Source organism: Protobothrops mucrosquamatus, unplaced genomic scaffold, assembly GCF_001527695.2.
Source record: "Protobothrops mucrosquamatus isolate PMUCROS unplaced genomic scaffold, P.Mucros_1.0 scaffold2910, whole genome shotgun sequence".
Classification (NCBI taxonomy): Eukaryota; Metazoa; Chordata; class Lepidosauria; order Squamata; family Viperidae; genus Protobothrops; species Protobothrops mucrosquamatus.
Window position 1 is genome coordinate 216,375 of NW_015388936.1, and position 12,033 is coordinate 228,407.

The window sequence follows — 12,033 nt, forward strand, 5'->3', positions numbered from 1 at the left end:
AATTTGCTATGTCTGATTTTTTCAACAGCCCTAAAAGTTCAAATGCGCTAATTTCCATGCAAGTTTCACAATGCAGAATGACAGATTTTTCAAATGAATTGTTACAAGATGCATTTCATTAAGTTTTTTTTTTTTTTTAAAGAAACTCTCGATGTAAAAAATTTAAATCGTTGATTGGAACATAATTTGGAAAAACTGCCAAACTTGCAATTCAATCCAAATATTTGGAAAAACAAAGACTTTCATTTAAAAGGAATGTGTTCATATTTGGATTGCTTACAGTTTATTTTGCTGTAAAGACATTCATTCACTCTGACAATATTTCATAACATTCAGCCTTATCTTTTTCCAAGATAAATGTCTTAAAGAATAATTCTACTTTTAAGGAAAAAGTAAATAAATGGCCCAAACCTCATAGAGGATAAGATTAGATTCTTGGGGAAATCCTGCTCTTTCACACATAACTGGCAGCAAGTCACCTTTGGAAGAAGAACAGGAAAAAAAAAATACATATTGCAATTTCTGCTTCTACGGAAAAATACCGGGTCTAGAAATCATTTTAATTATCTAATGTTATGCTTTAGCTCAGCAATCAAACCTAGAGCTGAAAATTAACTTCTCTCATTTTCTCTCACAGATTCTGCAGATAGAGGTAATGTTTACTGTCCTATATTTACTGAGTTCAGACAAATATATGATCTGAAACTACAGAATGTTATTCTGCAAACCATAGTATGTGGGGTGGAATCCAGGGCAAGATGGGATTATCTTTTGGCTGAACACAATTCTTGGGGGGCTCTTCATGAGTGACAAAAACATCAAAAACTTACGTATTTTACAGGATATAGGTGTGTAGATATGTCCACAATAATTCAAACTTCGTGTCTTTGGATCATACATTTTCAGGAACAGCATTACATCATCTACAAGTTCAGCAAGCAAAGACAATTTTCAGAGAAGAACAAAATCTCCATTGGTGCTCAAGCTGTATATATGTACATACTATGTATGTGTGTGTGTATGAATTTATTTTGTATAGTGTTAAAATATTATAAGAGAAATATTTGATATTTAATGATTTGGATCATAGTTTTATCCTTCTGAAGTGATTGATAAATCAATCATTCAGCCAATTGTAATTGTACTTCCAATCTAAAAACAGTGAATTTACTCAATCTTAAAACATTTTTTTTTAAAAAACAAATCATGTTGCAGCAGACTGAGAGAAGAGCCAGGAGTAATCCATTGACTCTGACCAAAATCCAACTTTTTCCTGAACTGTTTCCTGTTTCTAGGTACTATCATGCAGTTTAAAGGTTGACTCAGCCTTCCATCCTTCCGAGGTGGGTAAAATGAGGACCTGGGGGCTTCAGAGGCTGTCAAACTGGAACTGGGGATCAAAGGGGGGCTATCCACAAGGCTCCTTAAAACGTGTGGGTTTCAACTGCCAGAATTCCCCAACCAGCATGGCTGACTGGGGATTCTGGGAGTTGAAGTCCAAGCATCTTAAAGTTCCAAGATTGAGAAACACGGTTTAGATATCCAAGGACTTAATGGATTGACCAACTTTTTTTTTTTACTAGATGAGAGGACTTCCAGATAACCTGGTTCATCCTAGTTGGGGAAGAAACAATTCATACAACACTGCAAGGAAATCATCATTTCATCAATACAAGCAGCTTCAAAAATCCTATAATGCAAAATGCTGACTTTTCTATGGAATGGAAGATAGCCATATTACTCCCTTCGGCTTGAAACTTACGGTCTTTGTCGAACTTGGGTAACGTTGTCCCCGTAGCAGCCATTTCTGGATCTACTGTTTCAAGGAATATTGTCCATGGGTTTTCATTGTCACTGAGCTCAATCATCTGTGAGCAATTAATAAAGAGGAGGGAAAAAAGCAATAAGCAAAGGAGTGCAAAATAGTCAGAGGAAGGAACAGGTAATATTACATCTGCATTAGTGAAGAAGAGCAGCTTTAAAATATTTTTTAATAATTCAATGTTGCATGGGATTAGTAGAAACCTGGACTCAAAAATTTTGTTATAACCTGGGGGAGGGTGCCCTTGATCAGCTAGTGCAGTGATGGCGAACCTTTTAGAGACCGAGTGCCCCAAACTGCAACCCAAAACCCACTTATGCATTATCGGGTGCCGGGTGGGTGTGGCCCATTGGCTGGATGTGGCCCACTGACTGGGTGTGGCCCATTGGCTGGGCATGGTTGCGGTGGTAACGGCAGACTGGGTGGGACTAAAAAGTTCAATCAATCAATTCCAACATTGCAAGATCTTTTTTTTCCCCGCGAGAAGTTGAAATTGACTGATTTAACTTTTTTTTTTTTTTGCACACGGCGGCAGAGGCCTAAAGTGAAAAGGTTTTATAAAACCCAGCTGAAGGCCTAGGACTGGGGCGACGGTGGTGCGCGTGCCCACAGAGAGGGCTCTGAGTGCCGCCTCTGGCCCCCGTGCCATAGGTTCGCCACCACTGAGCTAGTATAATCCAGGACTCTGGTTTTTGTATTTTGTTTTTAAATACGTTCAGGTTAGGACAAATCCTGGCATTCTTCCTAGGCCCAGCTAATTTTACACCTAAGAGTTCACAATCTCCTGATTTCCAGACTAGTGTCTTAGCTATATTGGCTCTCAATCTAGGGCATATGCAAATTTAAAATATTATTTAGGTTCCTTGGAAAAAAGAAAAAAATGTACAAAATGAGGATTTTTATCTGCTTCCCTTTCTTAAACAGAAGTCATTTGGTGTATTGCCAGCACTATTTTAAAATTTATTAAATTAAAAAGAAATAGTGCTGGTAGCGCTATTGGTCATGTACTTTTCAATACAGCAGAATTTTACATGTGCAAAATTGTATGCGTCTATCTTAGACAACTGTAGAGAAATGAAGGCGAATAAATGAAATTAACTAATTTGGAACTGGACAACATTTCAGAAGTAATATTTCCTCTCTGATGGGCACTCACAGTTTTATTGCCATCAGCTTCATTGTCTAACATGGCTGGTCTTTTTGTCCCATTGCTTCGAGCTTGCATCGGCCATAACCGTATCTGATCTTGCGGGAAGCCCTACAAAATTAAAAAAGCAAACAAACATGCTGACTGGAAAAAGATAAGTCATTACCAGATCAGTGTCAGGTTTTTAATGCCCAAATGTTAAAATTATGCTATGTAAAAAAAAAAAAAAGGCAGGGACTAAACCACAACCTCCTGCTGAAGACGCTCACCATTGTTTGGGAAAGGTTTTGAACAAATTCCGTCAGTGTGGAATTTTTCAAGACTTTGAACACGGTGTATTTCACTTTCTCTTCATCATACATGTCATTGCCTTGATGGCCACAGAACTGGTCCTCTGTTACTATCTGAAATTACACAAGCATTTGGTTATTGAAACTACCTAGATCACAATGGGAGTCTTCCTTATTTCCACAAGGATGGGTAGCTTAGAAGTCAAACATTCATGTTCCGGCTTGTAGTTCCTGTCAACTACTTGTGTTTGTGTGCAGCAAATGCTAAGATCTAACTCAGATTCAGATCCGTGACAGAGGTAGCAGCTTTTGCTAACTTCTGCCTAGCAGGGCATGTTGGGTATGTTGCAATGGTCATAAGTATGAAAAACGGGCATAAGTCACTTTTCTCAGTGCTGTTGTAAGCTGGGGACTACCTGTAAAGTGGTACCTTAATACTCAACTGTTTTGAAACTCATTGAATTTAGTACTCAGCGCATTTTGACACAAAAATTTTGTTCATCGTTTGTTTGGCACTCAATGCACCAGCTAGAATTTGACGGTGTCAACTGCCTTGTGACTCACTACTTTATTCTTATGGGAAAATTTGTTTTGGTACTCATCGCACCTCCCAGGACCAATTAACAGTGAGCACCAAGGTACCACTGTACATCAAATCAACATCCATGGCTTATACTGAAGTCTTATGGGGAGACGTCACAAAGATTTGGGCTGGGAATGTCAAGAGTCCACTGAGCCATAAACCCAGGGTTAGGGTTAGGGTTAGGGACGGCGAGTTAGGGTTAGGGTTAGGGGTTAGGGTTAGGGATGAGCTTTTAGCCTTGGCTGGTTATTAGGATAAGTTAGAATGACCCAAATCCAGATGGAGGGGATGAGAATGAGGTCCAGCGAAGGGAAAATGAGCAGAAACACCACAGAAAATTCATGGCAGCTCCTTCTCCAAGCTCACCTGTACTTGCATATAGAGATGGGCTTCTTGTCTCTCCTTTCTCTTTTGGGCCTCTATTCTTTTTTCTTCCTGCAATCGTTCCACCAGCTGCTGAGGAATATCATGATCTGTGACTGCTTGCAAAACCTCACCTGAAAGAAATGCAACATTGGCATTAGGGGAGTTTTCAATGCAGGACAAAGCAGCCAATGACTTGAGGATGGTCATTTGTGTTTGTGTCTGTCTGTCTGTCTAATCTCAGATATTTGAGGGACTCTCTAAACATAAATTTACCCATCCCATCAGGTCCAGCAAGACAGGAAGAGCAGGTCAACCTATTTACCAAAGCACCAGAAGGCAAGACAAGAAACAATGGATAGAAACTAATCAAGGAGGGAAGTAACTTCCTAACAATGAGAACAATTAACTATTGGAACAGATTGCCCTCAAAAGTTGTGGATGCTCCATCACTATAGGTTAAAAAGAAACTGGACAGCCATTTGTCTGGAATGGTCTAGGATCTCCTGCTTGAGCAGGGGGTAGGTCTAGAAGTCTTCCAGTGTCCCTTCTAACTCTGTTACTCTGAATGTGGCAAGCATTGTCCAAGAAAGAATGTCATCTGATGGGACCCAGGAGGAGACATCTTATACTCCAGTAACCACCCTCTGAAATATTCTCATCAGAAGTGAGACTTGTCCCCCAACTGCTGGCCTTCTGTTACAGCCTAAAACCTTGGCTCTATTGCTTGGCCTGCTACACTGGGGGTGGATGATGCGTAGTGAAGATTCTTACCCCAGGCTCCCCATCATCTTGGTTCTTAGCTTTTAATCTTTTCAATTGCTTTTACCACTTTTAAAATGTTTTTGTAATTTGCCCAGACTTACTGTATTAGTGAGTTGGGTGCATAGAAAATAAATAAAGAAATAAATGAGTGAGTGAGTGAGTGAACAATGGGTCTGATTCTTGCCTAAGGCCCCTTTGTTATGTTCTACAAGAAAGCAGAATTTATTAGCCTCCCTCCCCAGTTTGTTCATAATACAAACTGTATTGCGACAGAGGGATTGTCTGCAATCCTTCAGAGAGTCAGTTTTCTATCAGAGATGATGAACTCATTTGCACTGGTGAACTGCTAGAAAGAACTTTAGCATTTGAAATTTCACTCTCCCACTTAGACTATTTATTTATAGTTACCAATCTTTTAAACGCCATGATATAACATTCCTTTGTAATGTTAAGCCTCTTAACGACATGATTTCTTTTCAGCAGTCTGGATTGCAGATTCTATGAAGTACTGCCCAAACTGACATCATGAAAACTGCTAAGCACGTCATACTTTTTAAAAAACAGATGATACAAATTATCGTGTGTCTCAAGGACAGCATTTTCTTCAGTAGGATTTTAGAAATGTTTCTGTACTCAGTATGGCACACACGTTATTTGTGCATGTCTTCATCTGAAGAGAGAGAGATAAATTTAAAACAACAAGCAGAACTTCAGAGAAGTTCATTCTTGATCCCAGAGGGAGGCAGCCAATAGCTTAAGCCTTGTATTTATTGCAATGATTTATAGTTTAGAAGCAGATTTTTTTGATTTTCAGCTTTTTAAACTGTTCTAAGATGGAGTGCAATAGTCAAATTTTAAATCTCAAGCCCTTTCAGTACAAAATATTCCAAACGGTGGGACTGGTTATAGAAAAATGTCCAATATTATTCTCCAGATGGAGACCATTTGTATCTAGCAGTTGTTTTTCACATCTCTTTTTGAAAGGGATTGTCCAGGAACCAGGCTTCTTAAATACTCAGTTTCCCCCTTTTTCACAACAAGAAACCTGGCAGTTTCTGATACCACCTTAAAATATATGCTTTAAGTAATTAGAGAAACAAGTAACACTTTTCTTATTATTGTAAACTTCATTTGCCTTCCCTTCATTTTAACATCACAGTTTTGCAAGCGTGGTCTCAGAAGTGCAAAATGTGAGAAAGTTCTTAAATATAGTGTGGAGAAAGACAACATTCAGGTCTGTTTTACATTTCAAAAGCCACATCCCAGTAGTCTGTAGAACAGATGAGAGGTACACCTACTCAGTTTTGACTCCCTGATATAAACCAACATGTATGCGTTGGTACAGTGTCGCACAGATAGGTCATCGTCGTGGCCTCCATAGTTATGTTCAATTGCTTCTTCTTTTGTACATCTAGATACAACATCATCATCAAATTTACACCACTGTGAAAATAAAACAATGAATGTAAAAACTGCAACATGCAGAAAGTATTCAGTAAAACATTTATGCTCTAAATTTTAGAAACTTAAACAGAGACAAAATTTATTGTAATTTGGGATGCTAAAGCACTGCAAACTGCCTTGTCCCAAGCAGACCCAAATATGTAACTCAGAATAACTTTCTGTTATGCCAAGGAATAACAGAAAGCCTTAAGTTTGACACTGGAGCAATCAGATGGGATTCATTCTAGATTGTACAAGCCAAGAAGAAGTCTCAGAACAGATCCAAGTTTCTCCTTGTTTGTTCCTTTGCACTGGAATTGTTTCAAATTCCTCTTGCACATTAAGCGTAGCATACAGAAAGAAGACTGCGTGGCTATTTCTTAAAAAAAAAATAACTTAATATCTAGCACGTTAAAATATTTGGCGATGCAGAAACAGAAACTATACATTATTTAAACAGAAACTATAGATTATTCAAGTTATGCAAACAATTTTTCCCCTGACATCTGATAAAATTGATAACTTTTCTAAAATCTCAAGAGTTAATTTTCCACAATTTCCAAGACATTATATGTGGGGAAAAAATATATCACTCCTGATGCTAAAATTGTTAACAGGTGTTTCAGTTAAAGGATTTCCAGTTAAATACTTGATGGTTTTTCTATTACTTACTTTTCCATCCCCTTTCGGGTTCAAGTAAACAACATAATGCCCCCCATGGTTATCACCACTGTGTACGAGCACTGCGTGAAGAATATAATTTGCAGCATCTTTAGGATCAGTTTTTTGCAAGAATTCATCCAGAGGCAACTGATCTGGAAATTCAAACCTTTTACAAAAATAGGAGAAAAAAAAGAGTTATATGGGGTTTGGAAATGCATTCAAGTAATCAAGTTCTGTGTAACACATAAATGCATCACTTTTGAGATATCAGTTGCATTGCTAGGCTTCTTATTTAGTATAGGTATCATAAAAATATTTTCTCTTTACTACAGAATTGTTGTGCTATGTATGACTGTTTGCTAAGTTGTAAAAGATTAAGGCAGGAAGGGAGGGAGGGAGGAGAAAAAGGGGGAAAGAGAGAGAGAGGGAAAATTACTAGAGAAGTTTTCTTGTTGCAGGTCCTGAAATCACCCTGCCAAATGCAGAAAAATTTCAGCGTTATCTTTTCCCCATCTTCCTAATTCCGTGAAGACCGAGGTTAGAATGTGTTTGCAGGGTCTCCTCAATTTTAGCTTTGTTGCAAAAGCCGGAGACTCCACAAATGAAGCTGAGTATTTCTACATCATTTACCGAAAGGTCAGAAAACAGAGAGTCATGGCCTTCTGCCAATTCACATCATCAGCCCACCTGTGTTTTTGTTATTTTTATCAATTGCCCATCTTTCCGGCTGCAGTGCTTCCCAACTCTACTTGGCGAAGACAGAGCCTGTCTATGACAGAATGCATTTATGGAAAGCGTGAAGGCCCTACTTAAAACTGGGGTGGGGTGGGGAGAGGAACAGCAGTTCCTGAGGTTTCCACTGGTACAAAAGAGCTCAAGATACTCCTTACGACAGCTCTGAGGCTTGTTATAACGTAAGCAAGATCACAGGACTCCAGCTAGTGCAGTGGTAGCGAACCTATGGCACGTGTGCCGGAGGTGGCACTCAGAGCCCTCTCTGTGGGCATGCGTGCCATGCCCCAGAGATGGCAACCGTCCCTCTTCAACCAGCTGCCCGCTAACTCGCCAAGGTCCCACATGGCCAGATGCATACCAGCACGGCTGGCTTCCCTCCCCCCCGTCCCATCCCTCCTGGCCTCACATGCTCTCCTTTTCCCAGGCGCAACCCACTGCATCGCCTCCTCAGCTGTCGGCCGGCCGTCCAGCTCAGAGGCGGCTTCTCTGAACTGCTGGCGGCAGGCTGTGGAGCCCCAGAGTGCACTGGTCGAGGGACTGGCAGGCTGTGGCTGCTGATGGACACTGTCAGCTCTGTGTGAGGAAGCCGATGGTGTCAGGCAGCAGGCGCCCCGGCCTTGCCTCACCCTGCGACAATGGCACCCCCGCCCTGCCTCGCCTCGTCTTGCTTCGCCTCACCCCGCAGGATGAGCCTCCTGCCCACCGCCCCACTTGCCAGAGACCCCCTGGATCTCCCCCAACCCTGCCCGGCCCCCACAGGTGTCCTTCCCCACGAGCAACATAGAGGTGACCACGCCCACCTTGGCCACAGCCATCCAGTCTGTCATGACCACCGCAGCCACGCCCACCCAATGGGCCACGCCCACCTGGCACCCGGCAATAAATAAGTGGGTTTTGGGTTGCAGTTTGGGCACTCGGTCTCTAAAAGGTTCGCCATCGCTGAGCTCGTATCTCCCAATTGCTGAAAGCAAACTTTTCGGTGTCATGCATCGCTCCCTGTCCATCCAGGGGCACGCCTTTGACACACAGTGGCTGCCAATGGTGCAAAGTTATTCTCATCCACTCAGCAGAAACTGAAACCCCACATTAGAATCCTGACCGTCATTCATATAAATATGTTACCTATCATTTATCTTGATGTTCTGGTCCGTCTGGGGATCGTACATGAAGCGCATGAGCTGTAGGTGTAGTACAGGTGGCAACGTTAGGAACTTGACCCCTTTTTCTGCCTCCTGTGTGTTGAGCAGATAAATACACAGATGAACAACTGAGTTATTACCATCATCTGCTGAAAAATGGGCTTTCAACCAGAATGGCAAAGTGGGCCTCAGCTTCGCATAAAATATAGATAGTCCTTGACTTACAACCTACCCCTGATCTAAAGATTTGTGTGATCACCAATCTTAAAACAATTCTGGGAGACTCACACCACCAGTAAAACTAGAAAACCATAAAAAACCACATGATAAAAACAAAAAAAAAAGGCAAACATTCCGTTACATGCCTGGGATGTCCTCCCCCTCTCCCCCGCCCTTGGGGGAAGGCCCAGCTTCTTATGGCCTTCTGTAAAGGGGAACTGTAAATGTAAATGTAAAAAGGGGACTACAAGATTGCCGGGGTGGGGAGAGCATTCTATGGGGCGGGGGCTACTATGGAAAAGACATGTTTCCCAGGTCCCACTGGATGGCAATATTTAAGAGGGGACTGGAGGATGCCCGTTCTCTCCAACTTGGTGGGGATGGGCAGAGAGCCTCAGGGTGAGGCAAAAGGTATGTGGCCTTGTCTGTGATGGCTCCCCCTTCATGGAACCCTCTTTGCCTTGAAGTATGAGGAATCCCTATCTGACTAACATTCTGCAAGTTAGTTAAATTTGCTGATTTGATTGAGGGCACTGTGATTATGCTTTTTTCGGGGGGATGTTGGCTATGCTGGTGTTTGACCCAGAGTCCTTCTGGGATAGAACCATTAATAAATAAACACACTTAAATAAATGAACATGCTGCTTAGGCATGCTATGCTTCTCTAGCACCGTTTGCAATTCCACAGACCCGACTGAAGGCTAAGCATACCTGCAAACCATGTTCTCCCGCATCATATTTATTATCTCCATCCAGCTGTTCCACTGCAACATAATCTATGAAAGACTCAAAGACTGAAAGAGACAAGAGACAAGGAAGAAGAGCTTTGTGTATATGCTCCACATTAAAAAGATATGAAATATATCAGTGGACACAACACTTTTCCCTCCCCGCAACTGAACCGAGGCATTTCAGAACCGAATAGAGTAGGGAGCTAGTTGAATTTCACGAATGATTTAGGAGACCTTGGTGCTCTCTGAGCAGACCCCACTCCCTTTGACACAGATGATGTCACCTAGTTGGGTAATCTAAAAAGCAGAGACATCACCCTGCCAACAAAAGTGCGTATAGTCAAGGCCATGGTTTTCCCAGTTGCAATGTAGGGCTGTGAAAGTTGGACCATAAGAAAGGCTGAGTGCCAAAGAATGGAGGCCTTTGAACTATGGTGCTGGAGAAGACTCCTGCGAGTCCCCTGGACTGCAAGGCGATCAAACCAGTCAGTCCTAGAGGAGATCAACCCCGACTGCTCTTTAGAAGGCCAGATCCTGAAGTTGAAACTCAAGTACTTTGGCCACCTAATGAGAAGGAAGGACTCACTGGAGAAGAGCCTAATGCTGGGAAAGATCGAGGGCAATAGAAAAAGGGGACGACAGAGAATGAGGTGGCTGGATGGAGTCCCTGAAGCAGTAGGCGTGAGCTTAAATGGACTCCAGAAGATGGTAGAGGACAGGAAGGCCTGGAGGAACGTTGTCCATGGGGTCACGATGGGTCGTATACGACTTCACAACTAACAACAACAAAGTTGGGTAATGAAATGTCTGCAAGCAAACAACCAAGCTCAGAGACAATTAAGGACTCTCCAGTTCTACCCTGAGCTTAACCCTGACCCCACCACCATCATCACTGATGATTTCACTTAGTTGGGTAATGAAATGTCTGCAAGCAAACAAACTCAGAGACTATCAAGGACTTCACAGTTCAATCCTAGCTGCATATATTCTATTGGTAAAGAAAGGCTTACTGAGGCACATGGATTCTTATTTAAGAGAGCACATACTTACTGTTTTTCTTTCCTTTTATACTAAGTTGAATATCATAATAATCCTCTATTCGTTCAGATCGATAGTCTACGTGTTTGCACTGGATATAGGACTGCAAATAAAAATCAGGTGGTGGGACACCGAGACAGGTGAACCACGCGACCATTTATCCTCCACCCCACAAGTCCAATACCTACCACCATCTTCCCTCTGAATAATTTAGGGATCGTGCCTTCCACGCAGGTGCCTTTCATTTTGTTTTCGACATTATCAAGCAACTGAAAAAAAAAACCCCCCAGAATGGCTGAATTAATAACGAGCAGCCATTAGAATTCTACGGTCTCGGACAACACAGGAGAGAGAAAGAGGTGGGTGGGGGGGATGCTCGGCTATCGCCCATGCAGGCCCATCCAGATAATTATTTGGTTTTCATCTTAAGTCTGATTGCAGGTTCTGAAGACTTCAAAATGGCATCTTCTCAATTCAAGAAAGGCATAAGACAGCCATTACTGGCAGGAAAACAAATTTACACAATCCTTCAGGTCTTTCGCTCATCAAATAGGTTCCCTACTTGTCAAAGAAAAGCTTCCTTTGAGCCAAACTGCACTCCAAGTGACCTCATGACCATTTCCATATAGTTTCCTTGGCAACAATATGGAAATTGTCTGCCACGGCCTTTTCTTTGGGGGGGGGGGCTCTTTTCCTGGTCTAACCTGTATTACTCAGGGGTCTCTCATCCAAATATTAACTCGGCCCATCATGGCTTAGCTTCTTGAGATCAGCCAAAAGGCTACCATTTGCTATGACTGTAAAACATCTGAGCTCAACTTTGGTTAGGCCCATTATTTCTACAAACCAGCAAAAGTGCCGTTTTCAGCCCATGGACCCCTTTTGCTTTTGAGAGTCATGCTGGAGTTTTGCACCCTAAAAAGGAGGGGAAGCCAGAGGAAGAAAATGGATGGGGGCCAAGACAAAATTTATAATCAATCAATCCAATGTAATTGGAATTAAGTGCAATTAATAAAAGCAAGCACTTAATATGATTATTTTTTATGCGGAGGCTGCATCAAGGACAGGAATCTCAGTACTGCGGAGTGAAAATAA

At 41.9% G+C, this 12,033-nt stretch overlaps 1 protein-coding gene across 1 annotated transcript in view; it reads right to left on the bottom strand.

The window, feature by feature from the left end:
- USP7 (ubiquitin specific peptidase 7) overlaps positions 1–12,033 on the bottom strand; it is a gene marked incomplete in the record, with an annotated part of 47,205 nt that overhangs the window by 13,108 nt on the left and 22,064 nt on the right. Inside the window, 12 exon segments of the mRNA XM_015825981.1 lie at positions 412–479; positions 831–923; positions 1,763–1,868; positions 2,979–3,080; positions 3,239–3,373; positions 4,209–4,339; positions 6,269–6,413; positions 7,086–7,242; positions 8,934–9,043; positions 9,881–9,963; positions 10,951–11,041; positions 11,127–11,207. Of these exon segments, the coding sequence (XP_015681467.1) occupies positions 412–479; positions 831–923; positions 1,763–1,868; positions 2,979–3,080; positions 3,239–3,373; positions 4,209–4,339; positions 6,269–6,413; positions 7,086–7,242; positions 8,934–9,043; positions 9,881–9,963; positions 10,951–11,041; positions 11,127–11,207 (1,302 nt within the window).